Genomic DNA, 25,162 nt, shown 5'->3' with positions numbered 1-25,162 from the left:
ATCGAAGTCATTGAACAAAATAATAGCAACAATAACAACCATTTATTGAGCTTTGGTCTGTGCCAGGCACTGGGCCAAATGCAGTGCATGTGCTGACATTGTCTTAGCTCAGCTCAGCTCAGCTCCACTCATGCAAGTCATCCTGTGAGGTTGGCATTATAAACCCCACTTTACAATGAGTAATCCCGCTGCCAAAGGTCACATAGTAAGTTCCAAGGCTCGCCTTTCGCAACCACCATGCAATGCTTTTATATTTTCATTGAAAGGAGGAGAGAATGGGTGTAGGAATATTGGAGGGTAAAGACAAAGCTACCCCTGGCATCACCATTTCCTTCCATGTCTGCAGCTCCATTGCCACCAAGCTGACCTGGGCTTTCCCCTCTGCCCGATATTCAGGCTAATGGGTTGAGGGTTGGGGCCAGCAACTAGAGAGCTCTCTTTCAGAGACTAGGGGCCCGTGCACAAAATTTGTGCACTTGGGGGAGGGGGGAGTCCCTCAGCCTGGCCTGCGCCCTCTCACAGTCCGGGAGCCCTGTGATCGATCACCCCCACAGAGGGAGGCCTCGTCCAGCCACCACAGCCCACTGATCAGTGGCCTGGGCCTTTCTCTTTGGGGTGATCGTGGAGCCCCCAGATTGATCACCCTGCCAGCCAGTAGCCTGGGCCTCCCTCTGCGGGGCAATCATGAGGTGATGGCCAGGCCCCTGACCAATTGCATCGCACCCACCTTGGCTGGCCTGGTACCAGCGGGTGTCATAGCGTGGTTGTCCAGACAGTCATTCCACTGTTCAGCCGTTCGGTCGATTTGCATATTACCCTTTTATTATTAGAGATTGCTGCTGCAGAGGCTTCCAAACTAACTCCTGACCCTGTCACCAACCCCTCAGCCAGCCTCCTAACAATGGCAGCTGCTTACACAGTGTGATTTAAGAGTCAGAACACACACACGCACACGCATGCACACGCACACACATGCATGCACATACACACCACGCACATACACCATCTCAAAAACATCTGCCCCACTAGCTAACCTTGGCAACTGAAATCCCACCAGGTTAAGATCCAGTGAAGACCTACCTAGTTGTTATTGTTATTGCTCATCAATATAACCACTGAGAAGCTGGGATTTAAAGGCTGGGAACTAATACAAAGGGGAGATTGCTTGTGCTGGTGGAGGGATACTCTGCATCTTACCAGAGAAAAGGCAGCCAGATAGCTGAGGAGCCAGGAAGGCGGAGGGTTTTTTAAAAAGTGAAAACCAAGCCTGGAAGAGAAAGGAGTCAGAAAGGTGACTGTGCTGTCCTAGGAGCTGGGTTTGGGGTGTGGTTGAGCATAGAATCAGACAACCAGCTCAGATCCCAGCGGGGCCGTTCTCGCATTGTGCGGTCTGGAGAAACTTAACTCCATCCCCTCATCTCCATGTCAGTGCCCTTGGAAGGGGATAATGACAGTACTCGTCTTGCAAGGCTCTGTGGAGGCTTCAACCAGGTGATCCATGTGAAGTGCTGCGCACGGCTCCCAGCACTGAAGAACGCGCACTATACGTTTAATAGAATTTACATTTCGCTAAAGCCTGTGGCCTACCCCCACCACCGGCAGCTCCAGCCTTTAGAGCTTTTCAAGCATCTTAGGGTTCACTGATGCTCTGGATGGGAATCATTTATAAACAGGTACATTTGTGTCTTCTCTTTGGGGAAAACATCTCCCCTTCTTCCAGCAGCAAAATAGCCAGGGAGCTGAGCAAAAGGGCCGTGTCTCCGCAGCACATCCCGCTGTCCTTGAGCTTGGCACCTGTCCTGAGACAGCATGATGCAGAGAGGGGCCTTGCGGAAATGTATGTTGATATAACCGCTACATACAGCAAAGTGCCGAGAACCCTCAGATTTTCAAATGCACATTCCCCTTTGACCCAAAACTTTCTCTGCTGTGAATTTTAAAATAAATATGCTACAAATGTGCAGAATGATGTAAGCGCAAGGTTATTTGCTGCAGTATTATTTGTTATGGAGGAGATTGGAAACAATCTAAATATCCATTATTTTGTTCAAGAAATTATGGTCCATCTGGACAATGGAATATTATGCACTGGCCTTGGTTTTCGGTATGTAAAGGGTGAGAATGATACCTGTGTCTCAGGGTCGTTGTGAGCATTCTCAGAGATGTGTCAGAAAAAAGGAAATACCCATGTGGAAGTGGCTACAACAAAGACAGCTTTTCATAAATGTGATGAATCTGAATTTATTTATTTTTTTGCTCTTTTGTTTAGTTATAATTTTATTAAATGTATTCGGGTAACATTGGTTAACATATAAATTTCAGATGTACAACTTTATATACAAGCTCTGTATGTTGTATTGTGTTTTCCTCACCTGAAGTCACCTTGTATTTGACCCCCTTTACCCTCATTGCCCTCCATGTCCCCCTTCCCCTCTGGTAACCCTCATTCTGTTGCTTGTAAGGTGCATTTGAATATATTTTTTTCCGCATGCCTAGGAGAACATTGCAGGGTAAGGTTAGGGACTAATAGTAGATGGAATAAAAGAGAAGAAAACGTACAAAGTATCTATCCTGAAAGTAGTGGAGGACAGCAGTTCCCTTCTGCATGCGTGCTGTTCACAGTGCCATGCTCTGCAGTGGGCGGTCCCCGCATCACAGGTCATGGGATCCTCATAGGGATCCTGCGACATGAACAGGACAGAGACACATAGCACCATTGTATAGATGACACTGTCCCCGGGAGCTGCCCTGGGCCTTCATGTTGTTAATCAAGCAGACATCAGTGGAGAGGCGGCATGTCCAAGTGCAGAGTGCATCGGTCCCCGGGGAGAAAACAGAACAGGTCCTGGCTGGCCATGCAACCATGCAGAGCCTCCGTTCCTGCATCCACAAATGGAATCATTATAATTCCCACTTTGCAAGATATTATATAAATTAGAGCTTATGAAATCAGACAAGGACATGGGAGGGTCTCAGCCAATGGAATCTGTCATTATTTGTATGGGATTATTTTTTTTAAAATATATTTTATTGAGTTTTTACAGAGAGGAAAGGAGAGAGATAGAGAGTTAGAAACATCGATGAGAGAGAAACATCGACCAGCTGCCTCCTGCACACTCCCCACTGGGGATGTGCCCGCAACCAAGGTACATGCCCTTGACCGGAATCGAACCTGGGACCTTTCAGTCCGCAGGCTGACGCTCTATCCACTGAGCCAAACCGGTTTCGGCTGTATGGGATTATTTGAGGGGGTTAGATGGATGGGTACCCAAAAGACTTAACAACTCAAATAGAGACTCTTTGCCTGCGAAGAGCTCTGAGTCTAATGAGAGACATTGGTGTGAATACAGTAATCTCTCTCCAACCGAGTTCTCCTTAAATAAAATCCTGATTTGCACATGTGTATTTCTGTGTATTCTGGTCTCATATGTGCAACTTGAGTTGCTCCCGTTGGGGTAAGGAGTGGGGAAAGGTGATGAGGCAGATGCAAAACAGAGGTGCGGTTTTGCAAAGATCCTTGGAAAAATAAGGAAATGAGGGGAAGAGCCCATGGGGCCTCTGAGGCGCTTCCTTTTCATGGCATCTGTGCGGAGCAGCAGGGTGGGACATGTGTCATCCAGGCTGATGGCAGGACCACTGACCGGGGTCACCAGGGAGGGGAGGCAGGTGTCTCAGGGAGGGGAGCTGAGAGGCATAGCCCAGGGTGCAGAGTACATCATATGCAGGTTCTCCCACTTTTTCTGTCTTTCTTATGAACCTTAATTATCTCCAATGCTAGTCAACAACCCTGAGTCAGAAAGTCAAAAGGCACTGACCCCAGGCTCCTGATAAAGCAGAGCACAGGGCACGTACTCTGCCGGGAACCATCTCACCTAATCTCCCGCCAGCCCAGGGAGCAGCTGCTGCTTTTATCCTCCCCATTCTCCAGATGCGAAACAGGCTCTGAAAGATGCGGTTACCATTCTGTCCAAGGTCACACAGCCACCCAGAGGGGAACCAGGGTTCAAACCCAGATCTGGCTGAGGATGAAGCCCGTGTTCTTCCTCACTGCATGGTCGGTGTTTAACACACTTGCTGCTATGAAGCGAAAGGCATGGAGATGTGGGGGTGACATAGGGATCCGGGCATGTGATAAAATGTCAGAATTATGCACAAAGACATAGCAAACATGAGAACTTACAAAAACGAGTGAAACCCCAGTGAGGTCTGCGGGCTAGTTGAGTGCACTTTGCGAAGGTTCATTCTCTGGTTTGGTGACGCATGGTAGTTAGTCAGGTGCCTCCACTAGGGGGTGGGCGAAATCAGAGTGCTCTGGACCTGTTTTGTTTGTTTGTTTTTTCTTTTTTTTAAAATATATTTAATTGATTTTTTTACAGAGAGGAAGGGAGAAGGATAGAGAGTTAGAAACATTGATGAGATCAGCTGCCTCCTGCACACCCCCTACTGGGGATGTGCCTGCAACCAAGGCACATGCCCTTGACCAGAATCGAACCCCAAACCCTTCAGTCCGCAGGCCAATGCTCTATCCACTGAGCCAAACTGGTTAGGGCTTTTTTTTTTCTTGATTCCAGAAAGGAAGGAAGAGGGGGAGGGAGATAGAAACATCAATGATGAGAGAGAATCATTGATCATTTGCTTCCTGCACACCCCCTACTAGGGATGGAGCCTGCAATCCAGGCATGTGCCCTGATTGGGAATCGAAGAGTGACCTTCTGGTTCTTAGGTCGATGCTCAACCACTGAGCCACACCAGCCATGCTGCTCTGGACTCTTTGTGAAACTTCTTATGAGTCTACAATTCCTTCAAAGTGAAAAACTAAAAAATAAAACAAACATAGAAACGCCCTGTTGAAAATACAGGCCAGGGTGGGGGTGGGGAGGTTCTAAATAGTTCCTAGCAAGTAAATGACAGCACAGAACATTGATCATGCAGTAGGAGCCCTCTTCCAAACATCTATAATAATAAAAGCGTAATATGCTAATTAGACTGGGCAGCCGAACAACCTTCCAGACGACCTTCCGGACAAAGCTGGGCCTGCGAGGGCCGAGGCAAGCCACCACAGCTGCAAGGGCTGAGGCAAGCCGCCGCTGCTGCAAGGGTCAAGTCCCTTGCACAAATGTCATGCATCGGGCCTCTAGTAAGAAGTATACGAGTTCATAGCTGCCCCCTGACTTTGTAAACTCTTTTACTTTAGGATAACTTTATTTTAAGGTAACCCAAGTTTTCCAGCTGTACCTGTCTACAGAGGGGCTCATAATAACAGGCATCCACCATGTTTGCCCCATTCACTATTGGAGAGCTCCTACCTCACCAAAAATCTCACCCCGTTATTACTGGGGACATCTGGAAGCTTCTAGCACAAGCCCACCTGTTGTCCACTATGCTCTGCTGCTCGCTGCTGTCCCATCTGTGCATGCCCTCTGTTCTCAGGCACTACAGGGTGTTGCCTCTACCAGGCATGGAGGTCACTAAAGTGTGGATTCAAAAAGCTCCTCCCTGGTCTCAGCAAGCCCAGCCAAGTCCACTGGGCTCCCCTGGCCTGGAGCCTCTCAATGTTCCATGCAGTAGGAGGGCAGATGCCCACTTCGGGCCATGCTTGGTCACCTGGGCACAGGAGCAGCAGGGCAGGGCAGCCCATGTCCAACTCTTGTGAAAACTGCTCCTGAATTCTCCACTCAGAGACTCTGAGATGAATGCCAAGTTCTGATACACAAATAGAGTCAGAGTGAGAGCTAACATTTACTGAGCATTTACTATGGGCCAGGCCCCGTGCCAAGCATTCATGTGGGTAAATTCATCTAATTCTTACAGGTAGGCTGCTTTCACAAAGAGACCCAATAATAACCCAGTGGCTTAAAGGAGTTAGAAGTTCATTTGTCCCTCACGTAACATCTGAGGGAGTCTGCCTGGTCAGCAGACAGCTCTGCTTCAGGCAGAGTCAGCGACCAGGCTCTCTCCAGCTGGTTTCTCTGCCATCTCCGGAGACGTGGTCCTCATCCTCATGGCGGATGCTCAGTCACTGCCCTGTCTGTTTTCAGCCAGTGGAAAGCAGAAAGGGAACACGGAGGAGGCGTGCTGATTGCCCGGAGGCACTGGGCCTGGAAGTCTCCTACATCACCCCACTCTCTTGGTAAGAACTTCATCACATGGCCTCACCTAACTGCAGGGACTCTGGGAAATGTGTGCCCAATACAATGCTTTTACAGCTAAGAAAAGGGAAAGGTATTCTGGTGGACACTGTCAGCCTCCTACCCCTCCCCACCCCCCCCGCCCCCCGGTCACACCTGAAGATGATCATCCTAGGTAATAGCTACCTCATCTGACAATGTTAGCCATTGATGTAGAGCTGGATCCCCATCAGATAAGATGTGTGTGTTTTGCATGGCTTATTAACAGGCATCTAATGGAGATGCAGGACTTAGCTCTAAGGGGGGTGAGGATTTGGGCAGACCTTTCAAGGGGCATCATTGTCCAGGGTTCAGAACAGAGAGGCTTGGATTTCGGACCAGGGCCTTCATTTGGGGGCGGGGGGGCGGGGGGATCACTAAACCTCCCTCTTAGCCCTCAGTTCTCTGTAGAGGAGAATCCAGGAAAATAATGGCTGTGGCATGGCCTATTAAACTGAGAAGTGTTATCACATGTGAAGGGATTATTTTTGGTCTGAGGGGACCTGCACAGCCTGTGATGAATCTGTCCCTTGGAAAGGCCGCGGGTGACGCTGTCCAAGTTCTGGGCTTCAGATGAGCAGGTTTCCACAGGTAACCTGCCTGGAGGAGCTTGGCAGGAGCCTGCGTGTGGGCTGCTCAGCCAGCTGGGCAGCTAATCATTTATCCACACGGATGACTTGATTTTTGATTGAGTTAACAAGTACTTATTGAACACAGTTTCCTGAAGGCCTGCAGTAAATTGGATGCTACACAGGAACCCTATAAATTTTTACAACCCCACATTCTTCAAATATTAGGAGAGTGTAAAAGACAACTGAGGAGGAAGGAGAGGAAGGAGGAGCGATGAGGAGGTGGGTGAGACGAGGAGGAGGGGAGTTGGTTGTCTTTCTTATTTCTACGCATCAAAGGGTATGTTCACCAATGAGAACAAACCAACCCATTGTTGAAAATTACCAAAATACATAATCTGGCCCAGTCTGAGCTAATATTCATGACCACACCTCACGTTTGCTGAATGCATATTAAGTGCCAGCCACTATGCTAAGTGTCTTATATACGCTGTCTCATTTAACCCTGACAACCCTGAAGACTGACACCATTATTGTGGCACTATTGTTAGCCCCATTTTACAGACACAGAAATGGAGGCAGACAGATATATTAAGCAATTCACTCAAGGTCATAGGCAGACTCAGGTTTGAAACGCAGGTCTATCTCTTTTCTGACACTATGCCCTTAACCTCTACGACTAACCAACACCTGTGAGTCATAGGCTTGTCTCATTTGTGAAGTGGAGTCCCTACATCCAGCCCTGCTTGCCCCATATGGTTGTCCTGAGGATTCACTGAGAAATGATTGCCCGGGAGTACTGCAAACTTTCAAAGCCTTCTGAAAAAGGCTAACCAGCATTGCTCCAAGATTTGCTAAGAGGATCCTGCTGTAAGCAGCTGGAGAACAAAACAGTTCGATTGGCCAAGATTAAAATAAGCCTCCTCTGCTTAGAAACACCTTCAGAGGAAGAATGTTGTTGACTTGCCTGGCACAGAACAGTTCCAAGCCCCAGAGGTCACGGTCGTCTTCACCCATGACCACCTCATCAGACCAGCTGGAGTCAACAACGTAGCCATCATGCTGTAAAGGTTCTCAAGAAGTTTTACAAAAGCCCCATGTGCCGAGGAACGAAGACCCCAACAACCAGCCCCAATCTCCCAGCCATGGGAATGGGTCCCTGTGGATGTGGATCCTCCAGCCCCAGCCAAACCTTCCAGTGAGGCAACCTCAAGAGAGACCCTGAACCAAAACTACCTTGACCCATAAAAATTGTGAGAGCTAATAAGTGATGATTATCGTTTTAAGCCACTAAATTTGTGGGTAATTTGTTATACAGTGACAGAGAACTAATACAGAGTCTAGGCTATTTCATAGCTTAAGTAGAAGGTTAAGGGGTGTTATACTGGGTTCTTGGTTCCAAGAGAAACCAATTCCAGCAATATAAGCCAAAGGGGACATTTCTGGGAGGGGTCCTGGCAACCTGGGCAACAGAGAGAGGAATACCCAGGTAGGCACACCTCGATGGCTCTGAAGAGCCACAACCATTCCATACAGCCTGTGTCAGTCAGCTCAGGCTGCAATAACAGGATACCATAGACTGGGAGACTTAAACAACAAGCACTGAATTCTTGCAGTTCTCTGGGAAGCCCAAGATCAAGGTGCAAGCAATCTGGTGTCAGGTGAGAGCTCTCTTCCAGGTTTCATATGAGCATCTTCTTACATCCTCACATGCAGAGAGCAGAGCAGAGAGGGGGGAAGTGCCAGGTCATTCTCAGCATCTAGAAGGGTTCAAGAATCTGGAGAAGTGGCTGCATGTAAATTCATAAAGAGACTAGAAATATAAATTTGGAGTACATGGAGGAGCCAGAGGAGACTTAGCTATAGTAACCAAGTTCTTGAATCTCTGGAGCCCTAGCTCTTTATTAGCACAAATTACCCTAAAGCAAAGCAGATATACATATCAAAGGTAAGATTTGGTATACAGTAGGCATTGTCAGTTTGGGGGAACTGCCTTCAGATGTTCCAGTAGCAGGCAATAATATATGCTAATCTTTAGGTTTGGGGAAATGCTTTCAGCTATTCCAGCAGGCAACAATATGATTCAGCCCTGCTGAATATAGAAGCCCATCAACCTTTTGATGAACTGTTTGCATCTTATTATGCCCTAATGGAATTAGCTTCCATCAGGGAAGCTAAGACCCATGATGTCTCTTCTCAGAATGGCCCTACTCCCATTTATGAGAGTTCCACCCTCATGGCCTAATTCCTCAATGGCCCCATTTCCTAATCCCATCACATTGTGAGGTCATATTTTAAATTATGAATTATAAATATCATAGCAAGTCCTTAATCTACTGTCCCAGGATTCAGTGTCTGGAGTGACAATGACGTGGATCATGTCCCAGCCCCCTGATGATTCCTGAAAGGAAATTGGGGTGATATTGAAGAGAGGGATGGGATGTTCTACAGCCAAAATCAATACATGTCCAAGCCAGGGATCACTGCATGATGTTAGAAAGAGTAAGACTTCAAATACTATTGAACCAGACTAACTGCAGGCAGCTGGCTGGGTGTCTTACATTCATGGTCTCACTTACCCTCACAACAGTCTGTCAAGGAAGGTGTTATTGTCCCCATCACCCAGACAGGGAGATGGAACCTCACACACATTAAGTCACTTGCCCAGGTCTTCATGAAAAGTGAAGTTCAAGTCTGTGGAACTTCAGAGTCCTTACTTTGTCCCATATTATCAGGCTTCCAAGACTGGACCTCAAGGGAATGGAGTAACATTCTGCTTTGATGAAATCAAATAAACTAAAAAGAGTTAATTGAGAGAAAGAGACAAAGGCTGAAGTAAGAGAGTCACCTGCTCTGCTCCCATGGGAATATAGAAGCCCATTCAAACAGAACCGCACAGACACGCAAAGAAGGAGAGTTTTCAGAAATGGGGGCTTCCCAAGGGCTCAGAACATGTGCACTGAAAGTTTCCCACTTCTGCCACCTGGCCATGGGTGGACTCTGCAGCCCCAACTCAAGAAACGCAACTTTGGGGAAGCCATGGGTAGATATACAATGGGATAAACAAGATGTGAAGGTTTTCCTGATAGATCTCCGAGATGACTGATGCCACTGGGTCCCCTTCTCTGTCACACATGCGTCTCATGTTTTTCTGGGATTCCCAGGGACTGGGCAGCCAGCTCCTCCTCAGATCAGATGTTAGGTCCTTCCCCATCCCATCCCTACTCTACCCCTCTAAAAAAGTTTTCTAAAATCCCATCTTCACCCACTTCACCATTTCCTAAATATTATTCTTAATCTTCTCACTGCATCTTTCCCAGTTTGTTTGAAAAACAAATCTATTTCCACCTGAAGGCTGCTAGCTAATATAAAGCATATTCTTGTCCTTGGGCTAATGTCTTTCTGACACTAACCAGCTAGTATTGATGCTAGCTTTTTGTTGGCCAGGAGCCATAACATCCCCACCAACAAGAAACTAACATAGGCTAGAATTAAGACAGCATGAGAAAGATGATTTAAAGATAAGAAAATAAATGAGGGGACACCATGATTCTAAGCACATAATAGGTATTCAAATATATGGTGAGTAGATGAATAAACACACTTTGTAAAGCTTTATAAAGGATGAGTAAGGAAAGCAGGTCTCATAAAAGAGTATTCCCAGGTTTTTATATTTCAAAGACCAATCATTGGTTTTGGTTTTTAATTTGGGAAGGAGAAAGTCAACACAGGATTATTAACTTTTTATTTTATCCCATAAAAACATTTTAATAAAACTGTCATCTCTATCATTATATGTTTATAAGATAATAGACCCTTTGACACCAACAAACAAGGAAGAATATAATCACAGAATAAGGGGCAATCTTTCCAAAGAAAGAATCCAAGAATCCTGAGCGCATTGGATAGGGATCTTCATTGTACATTATAGAACCCCCCTCTAGCTAGTCCAAGCACAAAACACTATATTACAGAATCTAGATAGTTCATGAATAATTGGAGGGGCTGAGGGAACAGACTCTAAGCAAAACTTCCCCAAACCACACCACAGAACCAGGGCACCGAGGAACCTGCCAGCTATGGAAGGTGCTGCCATAGCTGCTGGCTCCTGGACTTCAGCTCCTCAAAGCAAGCACCAGTCTCACGCCCTGTTCAACTCCCCACACTATGTAATGTCAAATCAAGGTCCTACATGAGTCCGGCTCTGCAGAACCTAAACAAATCTAGATCCCCAGGAGCCTGGGAATGTGGGTTTTCAGCCTCTGCAGTACAGGAAGGCATGGGGGGCTGGAGAAGGCACAGAGCAAATCAGTTCACCGCTGTTGGTGAGCTTTTGCTGCATTGATCCTGCTGGATTGTACAGGGATCAGAGGGATGTCCTGAGGGATGTGTGCTGTCATGCTTTATTGAGATGGTTCTGAAGGTCATGGAATAACACTAACACCTGCTGATGTCATGGCTCTTTTTGTGAAGAGACTGCTGCCTGGGGCCGCAGCCTTAACTACACCCTGGCTGTAGTGGAACTCTGTCATAGTCATGGCTGTCCATCAACTTTTGAATATTTTTCCATATTTGGGAATATTTGCATGTAATGAATCCTACCTCCCCAATATTAAAATCAGAATTCAAATTTCCAGACTCCTTTGCAGCTAGAATTTGGCATGCAATCAGGGCGCTGACAATCTGAAGTCCATGCTTGAGATCAATTCAGAAATGGACAGGGTGAAGAAGCAGGCAGTACAGTGCTTGGAGTTCCCATGTTTGCTGACATGGATGGCAGCAGAGACCTTAGCTTTCAGAGGTGGCAGTGAAGTCTGGTTCCCAACTTGGAAGTGGCAGCCATAGTAACACCAGTTTCTTCCCCTTGGGCTAGTTGTCCAGCACAGTTTAGGGCCTCGTTGCTGGAAGCTTTACCTCAATTTTATTTCTCAGCCTTCCAAATTAATATTCATGCTTCAGAGTAAAGTCTCCTGGCTGCCTCAGCAAGGAAGAGTGACTTGTGTTGTCAGCCACCAAGAACCCACCTGATGTGCTGGGTGAACCAGGAACACCTGACCCAATCCTTAGCCTCTCCATCCCACTGCAGTGTGAGCCATTCCTGCAGCAGAGAGGGTCTGCCTGGACCTCATCCATGTCCTCCTTGAGTCAGGTGTGGAGAGGGACGGAGGAAAAGTGCCCTTCTCTCTGATTGCCACCATCCCAGGAGCTGCTACAGAACAGGGGTGCTTTTCTTCATTGAACTCTTATCACCAACACTTTGTGCAGGGTGGGTAGTCAGCAAATATTGGATGGATGGATGAATGAATGGTCAAGCACACTATAAGTTATGCCCAGCGGGATCCATAATCTACACCTGCGCTGTCCATTACAGTACCCACTAGCCATAGAGCTGCTGAGCACTTGAAATGTAGCCAGGACAATTGAAGAACAGCACTTTTCTTTTATTTCAACTGGTTGAAATCTTTAAATGTATACCTAATTGTATTTTTGAAACACTTTCAGCTTAACTTTTGTATGTAAATGTACTTTTTCTGCTATAAGTTTTATGAAAGCTAAATACAGATCAAATATTTCCAATATAAATTTAGCACATTTTCAATACAAATGGAGATGTGCTGTAATTGTAAAATACTCACAAATCCCAAATACTTTATGAAAAAAATAATGTAAAATATGCCACTAATAATTTTATATTGATTACATGTAGGAATTAGAATACTCTGGATATGTTAGATTAAATAAAATATTTTATTAAAACTGACTTCACAAAAAATAAACATGAATGATTTGTAAAAAACAAAACTGACTTTACCTGTTTCTCTTTACACTTTTTGATGTGACACTAGAAAATATAGAATTAAATATGTGGCTTTTATCCTATTTCTGTTGGACAACACGGATTTGGACACTGGATGCATGTCACTCAGCAGGCAGTCAGGGTGCTGAGGACACGTTTCCGCTGAGCACAGGAGCCTCCTGGGATGGGGAGCCTTTTTTCTGCCCAAGGCCATTTGGATATTTATAACATCACTCACGGGCCATACAAAATTATCAACTTACAAGTTAGCCTGCTATATTTGGTCAAACATTTAATTAACTCACCCCTATGCCTGGGCAGGGTCAGACCAAATGATTTCATGGGCCTTGGGTGGGCCGAATATTCCCCACCCCTGAGTCTATCCCTGCAGATCGAGGCCTGAGCGCTCGTGCTCATACCCCTCCCAGCTCTAAACCTAACTGGAAGACGTGTAGGCATGGGCTTCCACATCATGCATAAAAGCAGAAGTCACAAATTTAGTGTTTTTAGGGACCAGGCAGATGACTTACCAGGAAAGGGCTGGCGGTAAGGTCACAGGCAGTGACCACTGTTCTATTTAAAGCCAATACACAGCCCTCACCGGTTTGGCTCAGTGGATAGAGCATCGGCCTGCAGACCTAAGGGACCCAGTGTCAATTCCTATCAAGGGCATGTACCTCAGTTGCAGACTCCTCTCGGCCTGGGCTCTGGTCAGGGCGTGTGCAGGAGGCAACCAATCGCTGTGTTTCTCTCACATCGATATTTCTCTTTGTCTTTCCCTCTCTCTTCCACTCTCTCTAAAAACCAGTGGAAAAATATCTTCGGGTGAGGATTAAAAAATAAATAAATAAATAATAAAGGCAATACACAAAGAAAATCCCCACGGGTATGTCCCCTGGGTCATCATCTGTGGAATCAAAAGAAGACACTTGGAGAGCCTGGGACATAGTTGCTCCATTCTAAGGGTAGGTAGACTGAGGCCAGAGAGATGAGAGCTTTTCTAACTAGGGCTCCAGCCAGGGCTGAGCGCTGTCTCCATACACTCCCAGGCGTCTCAGCTTTAGGCACCAGCAAATACATGCCAATTGGGTTTGACTGGGGAAAGGCAGGACCCGCGCTACAGGGATCAGGCAGCCTGCCGCCTACCCCAAGATGTCCAAGCCTCCCCTGAGTCCATTCTGACTATGAGGCAGGGAGGAGCCAGAAGGCACTACCAGGGGTGGGCAAACTTTTTGACTCGAGGGCCACAATGGGTTCTTAAACTGGACCGGAGGGCCGGAACAAAAGCATGGGTGGAGTGTTTGTGTGAACTAATATAAGTTCAAAGTAAACATCATTACATAAAAGGGTACGGTCTTTTTTTTTTTTTTTAGTTTTATTCATTTCAAACAGGCTGGATCCAGCCCGCGGCCGTAGTTTGCCACGGCTGCACTAACCCCATCAGAAACCCTCCTGGCCTCTGTTCACATTTCCAGAAGGCTTGAAACTCTTAAAATGATTTGTTTCAAGGTAGGGAGGAACACAAAATAAAGAAAGAGATGATGGGGGGGAAGGAGGGGAACTGTGCGGGGATTCCAGAGGAGAAAGATGTTCTTATCAGAGGGATCCTGAGCCAGGTACCAGGGAAGGAGGCCGAAGCACTGACCTGGAGTAGTGGCTCCGGAGGGGTGGGAGGGTGAGGAGGGTGGGAGAGGATGGGTGGGGCTAAGGGAAGAGGGAGATGGTAGAAGGGCCCCACTTGCTTCTAACAAAAAAGGAATGGGCCTGGCCTACCATGCTGGACCCAGACAACTTTCATACTAGAAGCACCGACTACAAAATGCTTCCTCCAACCGGCCCCCGTTGGTATAATTTTACCAAATAAAACCATGCATTCCCACAACCAAATGGATCAATCTGAGCAAAATACAGTTAGTAACACAGAAAGGCAATTTTCATATTTTATTATACAACAGCGTTCATCATAGAAAAAGGCTTAATGTTTTTTAATTAAATACAGAAGCAAATTGTCCAGTGTTGCCAGAGAGATTGTTCACCTGCCCTTAAAAAAATTAACACCTGTTTGCAAACAAAAGAATTGCCAGAGTCAAACCCTTTGTTCTCTTTTTGGAACCCAGCTATTAATCTCTTCCCATATAGTGCTTAACACAGAGTAGGTACTGAATAAACATTTGTTTGACTGGTGGGGGGTTCTCTAATCCTTGTCCTCCATTTCCTGACCCTAAACCGGATCTTGATTCATGAGGTAAAATCCCCACCCATCCATTCCTAGCATAGCCCAGTGTCTTTCAATAGCCTTTGATATATAACACTGGTTTAGAGACACTTGCCTGAGGGGAATGACTGAGGGTTTCAGAGAAAGAAACGCACAAAGGCAGGCACAGCAACGAAGTAGAGACAAAAAGATGTTAATACGCAGAGTAACAGAGAGCCAGATTAAGGGATGGATAGTGACCGCAAAATGAAGTCATTTAATGCTCACACAGTTTGAAATAAAGAGATAAAAAGGTTGGGCAAGAATGATAATCTTGAAGTTTTTTTTTTTCAGCTTTGATGTTTTATAACAGACATAATGGCAGAGGGAGAGAGATAAGGTATGTATAAGGAGACAAAGGAAGGCAAAGGAGACAGGTAGACAGCCAGGTAGCACTGCCCACCTGTAGATCTGGCCTTGAACCTCTATGGACCCTCACCTCCCACATGTGAGGCCAGGCTGCTTAATGCCTCAGCACATCACACTCACTCCTGGCTCCTCCTCTTCAGTCACCCCCGACCCCTACCCCTACCTAAGCATCTCTGAACCACTCTGCATATTCAAGTCTCTCTCCAACATCCTCCCTGCACCAGGCCATACTCAGCTCCCTCTTTCCTCAACTCCTGAAGCAAACAGTTCACACCACACTCACATCCCCAACTGTAGGAGATGCAGGGTGGGTAAAAGTCTGTTTACAGTTGTTCGTATGGAAAATAATACTATAATTAATAAATAATAATACAAGAATAAACTCTGTTTCCCGTACTCACAACTATAGACCTACATTTGCCTACCCTTCCCCGTTGTTTTAGAGTTTGCCCTCAGCTCATATGAGTACATCTTGACTCCCACACGAGAACTGTGTGCTTGTCAAGACTCCAAATTCCCCCATATATTCCAGGATTCCGCATGATGCCCAGTCCAATGCTGGGTACCACCAAGTGCTCAGTGAATACTGTGGACTGACCAGTCCCCAAGGGGTGTCAGGCTGCAACCTAACAGTCTGTTGGTCTATGAAATAGCTTCTCAGAGGCCTACCATGCGGGTCCATCTCCTGGGCTCCTGTGCCCCCTGCTGCCCAGGAGGGGATCTGCAGGCAGAACAAAGCCAGTCTCAAGGTGGTCCAGACCCTGGGAGGCTGGCAAGGGCAGTCTGGCCTCACAGTGGCCTGAGACATGGTCTGAGGGTTCTGATGAGGTCGGTGGGCACAGCCAGGAACCTATGTTTTCCCAGGGTGTCCAGGCAAACCGCACTGTGGGCCGTGTCCACCCTGCTCTGCCCCAGGAGGCACTCAGAGCTTCACGTCCAGCTCCAGCTCCAGGTCCTGGTTCTCCCAGGTGCCCACACGGACCTGGGCTGGGCTGCCCAGGTAGTTCTGGATGACGGAGGCGCAGTCCAGCCGCTCCATGAGGGTCATGAGGTAGTGCAGCTCCTGTAGGCTGCCGTTCTGCTCCTCAAACAGCTCCAGGATGGCCGCAGCAGGGCTGCGCTGGCAGGACAGGAACCTGGCCACAGATGTGGGGAGGAGGGCAGAGGAGGGAGGGACCCTCGGTGAGAGCCACACCCTCCCTCAGCTCTGCTGCTCATCGGGCTCCTACCTGCCTTCCAGGAGACTCAAGGTGGGGGGAGGGAGGGCCCAGGACTTTGAAATCTGAGCTTGCCCTGGCTCAAAAGTCACTCCTCTTGAAGCCTGTTTCCTCTTCTGACACTGAGGGCTTGGATGAGAGGACCTCGAAGGGGACTATTGTCCTCTCTGCACCTCCCTCCCCTTCCCCACTTCTCCCCTCTTCCTTCCTCTCTCCAGGCCACAGCATCCTGCTCACCACTTGGGAAGCAGTGGTTCCTGCTCAGAAACCTTCCAGAGTCTCTTCTGCCTATTAACCGAGCCCACATCCCTGACTTTCTGGCTCATCCACCACTTGGCCTCACCCTGTTTTGTTTTGTGGTTTGTTTGGGGTTGTTGTTTTTTCTGGAACTTTCCTTCCTGCTCCCATCCTGAGCCTTCCTTCTTCAGGCTATCCATTTACCACTGTGCACACAGCCCACCCCCACCCCTTGCTGCTCCCCCCAAACAGAATGGCGGGTCCCCCTTCCCACCTCCCTGAAGCTGTGGGCAAGGAGACCATTCTGCACCCACAGTTCAGACTCCTGATCATAACTTTCGCAAGTCGTTATGATTCTTGCTTTAGCTATTTGGTGCTTCTATCTGTTTTCAACCTGCTCTGCAATGTAGGATCCATGCAGTAAGGCACAAGGAACACTTGTCTTTATTTTGTTAAGCTCTTTGTATCCCTTATTAGACTGTGAGCTCCTGGGGGCTGGGACCATCTTGTGTCCCAAAGCTGAGAATAGTTTTCCAGGACAAAGTAGGTCCTGGATAAATGTTTAATAACTGGGTGATTTAAAAATCCACCCTGTCTTCAGCTGGGCCCAGCTCCAGTCCCATCTCCTGGGCGAATGAAGTCTTCCCTGAGCACTTCTCTCAGAGTCTGGGTCCTGGGGCTTAGCTCAGATTTGTTCTCCCACTGGTCTCTGGACAGGGACCATGCCAGCATTGCCTCCATCATTGCCAACACCCATTAACATGTGCCAGGCGCTCAGTACCTGCTTTACACGGGTTCTCTTGTAGTCTGCCTTTCTATCCCTCGGGCACAGTATGTCAAGCACTCGATATGTAACTTACATGCTAGTTGATTCATTTTTTAGTATTTATTGGGGACCTACTTGGAGCCAGGCATCATTCTGGATGCTGACAATACCGTGACAAGTAGAAAGAGCTGCCCCTTTTATGGCGATAGGGTGGGAGTAGCCATTCTCTCCCTTCTCTGTGGTCTGAAACCCCCCTCTCCCATGGGCAGATCTTGCCCCTCTTACCGGATCTTCATGCCACAGAGCCCCAGGTGGGAGGCCAGTCTCCTCCAGTCGTTGCCTGTGATGCTGTTCGGCTCCAACAACATCTGCAGCTGCTCAAAGAGCTCAGGGGGCAGCCTGAGCCCGGGCGGGGGGGAAGGGTATTCTCAGAGGGGAAGACCAGAGACCCAGTCTGGTTCTACACACCCCACATGCCGTACTCGCCTAGAGGCGCTGGGGTGAATCCCGAACACCCCCCCGGCAACAACCCAAGCAGCCCCACCTCACCTATTGCATGGGGGCGGCTGGGAGACAGGGGGTGGCGCTGCCCAGGACTCCTCCTCCGAAGCCTGAAACCTGAGGATTTCCATGTACTTGGTCTCCAAGCCCTGCGCCAGCAGAGGGGCCAGAAACACAGTTAGGGACCAAGAAGCTGGGGAACCCTCCTCCATTTCTCATGTCGTCCTCCAGCCTGACAATCAGAGCCATGTTACCAGGAGATGCCGCCCTCCCGCACCCAGGGCCCCCATCCGTTGCTTCCCTGACCCCAGAACCTTCAGCCTTAAGTTTGCCTGCTGAGCTCTTTGGGACCTGGGACTTGAAGACCAAGCAGGGTGCATCCTTAGACACCAGAAGTCCCGGGCAGGTTCACCCAGAAATACACTGAACTCAGCCATACATGTCCCCTTCCCTCCACCCCTCCTTTCCTGGGTTCCTTCCCCATTCATACCCCTAAGGGGTATCTGCCTGCTCTCCACCAAGAAGCCACCATGGTTCCCCCAAGACTCTCAACCCTGATTTCTTCCCATCTTCCCTTGAGAGAGTGGGATAGGCTGCTCACATCCCACCCACTGACGACCCCCTCCTGGCCACTCTCCACACTGGAGATGCTCAGCAGCATCTCTCAGATGGAGACCATCAGCCTAGAAAGAAACCACTTCTCTTTGATGCCCAAGTGCCCCTGGGTTGAGAGAAGGTTGTGTTCTTTTACTCTCCTACTGGATTCATCCATGAACAGATAAGAGAGAGTCAGGAACGAAGGGCAACTTGGAGGCCCGGTGCCATCTTACCTGCTTGATCAGGGCCATACATACTGGGCACCAGACCCCTCTCCCACTTTGCCCAGCACTCCTCCCAGGCCCTGCCCTCCCGCTGCCCTCAGCTCCCACTCACATCCTGGAAGGTGTGCATGGTGACGATGATTTCATTGGTTAGTGCCGAGCAGTCCTCGTTCTCATTGGCTACAAAAGGGAGAGGACAGTGCAGGTGAGAGAGGAAAAGACCTGGCATGAGAGAGCAGGAGACTTGAAGGGACTTTGGAAATCTGAAGAAGCTGGGCAAGACCATCCATCTTTCTCTCTGCAAAGATCAGCGTGGCTCCTCACCTTGAACAGGCCTGGAGCATGGCCGGATGCCAAGCGGCTGAGCTCCAGGGTGACCAGTGGGGAGGGAGGGGAGGGGAGGGGAGGGGAGGGGAGGGGAGGGGAGGGGAGGGGAGGGAGGAGGACAGGAAGTGGACCCGGCGCCTGACTACCTGCTTTCCTCCGGAAGCAGAAGGAGCGGAAGGGGCACTTCCCATGCCAGATGTGGAGATGAGGAACCACCTGGGAAGTGCTGTCATCCACGTTCTCCCAACCTGGGGAGGGGACCGAGAGCGGAGGCCTCAGAGAGCAGGGCCTTCCACGGGGTGGCAGGCGCTGTGCGGGGTGCAGTGGTGAGGGACCAGGAGCAGCAAAGTCAAGTGAATGGGAGTCCCAGAGCCTGGGCAGGGGACCCTGTGAGTGGTCTTCCTTCTACCACCACACACAGCTCACAGATCCCTCCACTCTTGTAACCCCCACCCTTTCATCCACTACCCCCAGAAGCAGCCACGCATGTGTGCCCGTGCAAATGCCCTAGGTCCCAGGGGCAATTCCCAGAGCCCAGGCCACACAGGAAAGAGGCCCAAGCAGAGAAGACTGGGACCTCCCTCCACACCAGCTCCATCCAGGTGGAACAATAAAAGCCTCGCCTCTCCTCCCCTCCTCCCACTTTGCATCACCCTGTCCTCCCACGGAGGGACCAGGGCTGAGTGAGTCACAGATAAAGGAAGTGGGCAGAGCCTGGGGACTCCTTGAGGCAGCAGCAGAAGCCCGAGGGGCCCCCCTGGAGCCTGCCCACGAGTCTCTGAAAGGAACCTGAGGCTCCCACATTTCTACCCCGGGGAGGCCCAGACCCCTGGCTCGAGTGGGGCTCCCTCCTGCCCTGTGCAGGCCTCGCTCACCCTCAGAGATGTACTTGAGCTTTAGGCACTGGTCCCCTCTGGCCCCGGTGAAGTCGAAGAGCTGGCAGGGCCCGCGCAGGCGCCCGCCGTGGGGCTGCTCGTTGGTCAGGGCCCACTGCAGGGCACAGGGCGTGTTGTTGAGGAAGTAGACGCGCAGCTGCAGGTGGCTCTGCCCCGGTGCCAGCGGCGAGCAGAACACCGCCAGCTGCAGCCACTTGCGGGCTTCCTGGCCCGAGGGTGCCTCCAGCACACACGTGTAGAGGCTGTGGAATAGAGGGAGACCGTGGCAGGGACTGGTGTGGAGGCCCTCTGCGGGGGCCTCCACAGAGCCGAGAGAGCAGGCCAGGGTGTGCATAGGGAGGACGTGGGCAGGTGGAGTTGGTAGGGGGACAAAAAGTGAGTCACGCGCAGTGACCATCAGAGTATGGAGAAGAGCCGGCAAACATTTCGGCAAAGGACAGTGGGACAGCGGGCTCAGGGCCACCAGGCTTTGGAAGGGCCCACAGATGGCTGGTCCCACTCTGGTTAATGGGTCGCAAGGAGAAGGAGAGGAAGAAGGGCCTAAGATCCTAGAAAGACAGAGCTGCCCTAGCCGGTTGCTCAGTGGTTAGAGCATTAGCTTGCTGACTGAAGGATCCTGGGTTTGATTCCCATCAAAGGCATGTGCCTCAGTTGCAGCCTAGATCCCTGCCCCTGGTCAGAGCACATTCAGGAGGCAACCAATAGATGTATCTCTCTCACATAGATGTTTCTCTCTCTGTGTGTCTCTCCCCCTCCCTTCCACTCTCTCAAAAAAATCAATAGAAAACCTCGGGTGAGGATTAACCAAAAGAAGGAAAGAAAGACAGAACTAAGGACAGACAAGAGATGGGCTGGTGTCTTAGGGCATCAGAGGGGACAAACGTGCCCTAGGCAGTTGGGGGACAGCCCTGAACAGGGGCACAGGGTATAGACAATCTTAGAGAGACAAAGGTAGCGATGAGACAGGGCCCCTCCAGAAAGAGAGCTGGGTTGAAGTCAGGCCTCCTAAACAGGCAGAGAGACCATGGTGGGGGGCGGGGGGGGGTGCAGTCCTGGACAGGGTTAGAGTGACACGAGCTGTCCTACACATTAGGACAGAGGGACTGAGAAGGGACACGGGGAAATAAGGGATTTGCAGGCCACCTGGGACAGATAAAGGGGCAGAGATGAGGATGGGGTGGGCAGAAAAGGGGGGCAGAAAGGAGAGGCCGAGGGGCTGGTGCCCACCTGAAGTGGGAGAGCTGGATGCGACACTCGTCCAGGGAGGTGTGGACCCCCGACTTCCCCAGGGGCTTCCAGTCTTTAGTGTCGAGCAGGTCGGTGTTGCTGCTGTAGGTGCGGGCGTGGCTGGGCATCTGCGCACAGTGCTTGAAGGTGAGGGTGCAGGGCTTCAGGAAGGAGGCCCCATGGGGTCCACACGCCACCACGGGGCTCACCAGCGCCTGGTCTCGGGACAATGACGGGCCATCCGACAGGTCCCACACCAGGATCAGTGACACCCGCTCCTGGCGGCCCACGGCCACAGCACCTGGGGAGACGGAGAGCTGGGATGGGATGGACAAATGGACAAGCAGGCACACCCTGCCCCAGGGGAGGCCAGGCCAGCCTGGGAGGGGAGGTGGGATGGGAGTCCAGGTGCCCACATGGAAGGCAGTACAGATGGAGACAAGACAACTGTGAGCTGACGTGTGGTGTAATCCTGGGCCAGTCACCAGCCTTCCATGCAGGGCCGCCGCTGGCCCATACAGGGCCTGAGTGAATGTGCAAGAAGTGGTCTTCCTCCACTTTCCCTTCTCTTTATTGGAGGACTGTTCATTAGAGCAAGCACCTTAATCCCACCTGCTGGGAAGTTGTCTTTGAGGTCAATAAAGTCACACTCAAAATGTGAACAATTTTCAGCGTGGCTCAGTGGTTGAGCATCAACCTATGCATAGTTCAGTTCCTGGTCAGGACACATGTCCAGGTTGTGGGCTCGATCCCCATTGCGGGGTGTGCAGGAAGCAGCCAATCAATGATTCTCCCTCATCATTGATGTTTCTATCTCTCTCTTCTCTTCCTCTCTGATATTGATAAAAATGTATTTTTTTAAATGTAAACAATTTTCAAAAGTAGGAAGGTGTCTGACTGCTCCCTTCGATGTGGTGCCCTGTGCCACACGCAGTCTGAACAGCTCCATGCTGAAAAGTGAGCTCGCGCTGTTACCTGGCGGGATGAGCAGCGAGATGCCCGTGTCCCGCAGTATCAGGCAGCCGCCACGGTGATCCACCTCTCGAGCCGAAAATACCAGCAGCTTGTGCATCAGCTGACGGGTGACGGTCTGGCCCTGGGTGGGCGTGTGCAGTTCCCGGTAGAAGGCGGCCATCTCCGACAGGACGGCCGGTGGGTACTGGTGTGGGGACTCATCTTTGGGTAGGGGAGTGGGATCAGGCACTAGCTCCTCTGGCCTGTCCAGCTTCCAGCCAGCCCGCAGCCAGCGAGGACAGTGCCATCGCAGGCACTGGACCAGAAGGAGGGCACTTGCCACCGGAATGCCCACCAGCAGCAGGAACTGGGCAGGTTGGAAGGAATTCTCATGGGAGCTCATCTGCCTGGTCACTGGATGCTGCCAGCTCCCCTGCACCCCTGTAACAACCAAGGCCAAGGGCAGGGGGTTAAAGAAGTCAGTGCCAAGCTAACCCTTTTCAATGTCGTAGAGGCCAAGACTTGGCGTCCAAACTCCTGCGATGATAGAGCAAACTGTCTATATTCCAGCACACCCTGCACACCTCAGTCACGGCAGTTCCTGTAACACAGCGGTTCTCAACCTGTGGGTCGCGACCCCTTTGGGGGTCAAACGACCCTTTCACAGGGGTCACCTAAGGCCATCGGAAAACACATATATAATTACATATTGTTTTGTGATTAATCACTATGCTCTAATTATGTTCAATTTGTAACAATGAAAATACATCCTGCATATCAGATATTTACATTACGATTCATAACAGTAGCAAAATTACAGTTATAAGTAGCAACGAAAATAATTTCATGGTTGGGGGTCACCACAACATGAGGAACTGTATTAAAGGGTCGCGGCATTAGGAAGGTTGAGAACCACTGCTGTAACAGAACGTCATCATCTCTCTTACTCAAGAGCCCACAGCAGCTCCTTGTGACCTAAACCTCAAACTAAACTCCCCTGAGGCAGAGAGAGCTGGTCTTCAGAGCATGTGAGTTCAAATGCACCCTGGTCACTGGCTGAGTGAGCTTGTCATATTGCTTAGGGTGCCTCAGTTTCCTCACCTGTCAGAGTACCTACCTTGATCTACACGTGCTGATATAGAAAAAAGAAATCTTTATGTAGAAAAGCAATTCACCAGGAGTAGACATCCTCTGATTTCACTCATGTAAATAACAAAACTATATAGAAGTATAGATCCATATTTATGGGTGTGTATACAGGAGTGGGCAAAAGTAGGTTTGCATAATGCAAGTAACGAATAAATAAATAATACAAGAACGAACTCTTTTGCATACTCACAGCTGTACACCTCCTTTTGCCAGGCCCGGGTATGAATTGTAGCGAAAGGTCTGGAGCAGAGCTGTGCAATAAAAACGTAATGTGAGCCGCGTGTATCGTTTCACACTTTCTAGTGGCCACAGTAAGAGAGTGCAAAGAAACAGGAGAAATTAATTTTAATAATAGATTCCATCTTACCCGCTATATTCAAAATAGTATCATGCTGGCAGGTAATCGATGTAAAATTATTAGGGTGACAGTTCACATCCTTCCTTCCCAGAAGGTCTGCGTTCCTTACACCCACTGCACATCACATCGGGACTTGCTCTGGGTCCAGTGCTCAGTCGCCAGCCGCATGTGCTGGTGACTCTTGTCTTGGACGTGCAGGTCTGGGAGGGTACACCCCAGCCTTTCCCTGGCCGTCACTGAAAAAGGAGAAATTGGGGGGTGGAAGGTATGAACCAGGACTTTCCATTTTTTTAAACTCTTTTTCCAGTCTCCTCTGAGTTTTTCACACCAGGCATGGATTTCCTATTAACTTTGCAGTTCTTTTTAAAGGCCGTTACAAGTGGGGGAAATCACCTCTCGGAGTGATCGAGAGGCTGGCCTGAGCTCACGTGGAAAGCATTCGTAGGTGATAAAGCGCTATCCAAACACGCTTGTTTATTTATGCCCCTCCTTCTACCTGAAAGGTCGGAAGGGAGCTCGCAGGAGTAACAAAAATTAAAAGTGAAAACAAAAAGAGAAAGAAAAACACAGGTGGGGCCTCCGGGGACTGGAATGAGGCAGGGCTGAAGCCTGTACTGGCCCCCGGCTCACCGGCTGCCCGGCTACACCAGCAGCAGGGCCTTGGACTGGGACCGCCTTCCAGCACCTCCTGCACAGACGCCCGCCTTTCCGAGGCCCCCCATCCTCCCTTCCCTCTTCCTCCTCGATTTCCAACACTCTCCATTCCAGCCAGACTGAGCTCCTCACACCTCGTTCATTCTCGCCTCTGGCTTTTGCTCATGCTGTTGTCTTTCACCCCTCGCCTGTGCTCCCCACCTGCCTCTTCTTCCCACCTGGACCCCTCCCCTCCTCCAGCTCATCGGCCCTACATAGTCTTGTGCCTCCAAAATCTCCCTCCACTGTTTTCCCCACTCAGATGAACGTTTCTCAGGACCAGCTGTGTACCAGGCACTGAGAGAAGTTGTCTTGCCAAAGATGGCTTCGTATTTGGCTCTCAGGTACCTTCTGGGGGAATAGGACTCATTCACTCCACAGTGGATTCCCTAGGGTCTGGCCTCCCCACTCCCTTCACTCAAACCAGCCACGGGGAGCTGAGGCCTCGCCCCAGCCTCCGCTCCTTCACTGCCCACCTGCTTCCTTCCTCCCACGGCGCCCATAGAGCCTAAGCCCCCTTCCTAGCTCCTCCCAGTCTGGGGCAGAAGCTCCTCTATCCTGATGACTGAGGACTGGATGGGTCTGCCTCTCTGTGTCCTCCTTGGGACTGTAGACTGGGAGGGAGGGTGGGGCACTGTTCCCGCTGAGGCCCCAGCTGTGCGGACAGCGCTGCAGGCCTCTCGCAGGGCACACAAGTGGAGCGGGTGAGCTGGCAATACCCAGGCCTGTGGGAATGGGGCCGGGCAGCAAGCTTCCCGTGACGTCCCACCCATGCCTTTGGGATCCTCCACATTAGAGGTAACTGGACTTATAACTGCACTTATAAGGGCTTTGCTCTGCACATGGCGTTAAAGTGCTCT

At 49.9% G+C, this 25,162-nt stretch overlaps 1 protein-coding gene across 1 annotated transcript; it reads right to left on the bottom strand.

Annotated features, from left to right (window-relative positions):
* Nucleotides 1-15,064: 15,064 nt before the first annotated feature.
* UNC5CL (unc-5 family C-terminal like) lies at nucleotides 15,065-23,497 on the bottom strand. Its single transcript, XM_036317463.1, has 9 exons — nucleotides 23,442-23,497; nucleotides 22,124-22,543; nucleotides 21,149-21,449; nucleotides 19,901-20,163; nucleotides 19,172-19,273; nucleotides 18,811-18,878; nucleotides 17,926-18,026; nucleotides 17,662-17,775; nucleotides 15,065-16,292 (listed from the first exon to the last, which is right to left on the bottom strand). Exons 2-9 carry the CDS (start codon nucleotides 22,503-22,505, stop codon nucleotides 16,079-16,081), a joined length of 1,545 nt encoding a protein of 514 aa, XP_036173356.1. The 5' UTR covers nucleotides 22,506-22,543; nucleotides 23,442-23,497; the 3' UTR covers nucleotides 15,065-16,078.
* Nucleotides 23,498-25,162: the final 1,665 nt, after the last annotated feature.

This window comes from Myotis myotis, unplaced genomic scaffold, assembly GCF_014108235.1.
Source record: "Myotis myotis isolate mMyoMyo1 unplaced genomic scaffold, mMyoMyo1.p scaffold_m19_p_7, whole genome shotgun sequence".
Lineage (NCBI taxonomy): Eukaryota > Metazoa > Chordata > Mammalia > Chiroptera > Vespertilionidae > Myotis > Myotis myotis.
This window is presented reverse-complemented; position numbering and strand designations above follow the sequence as displayed.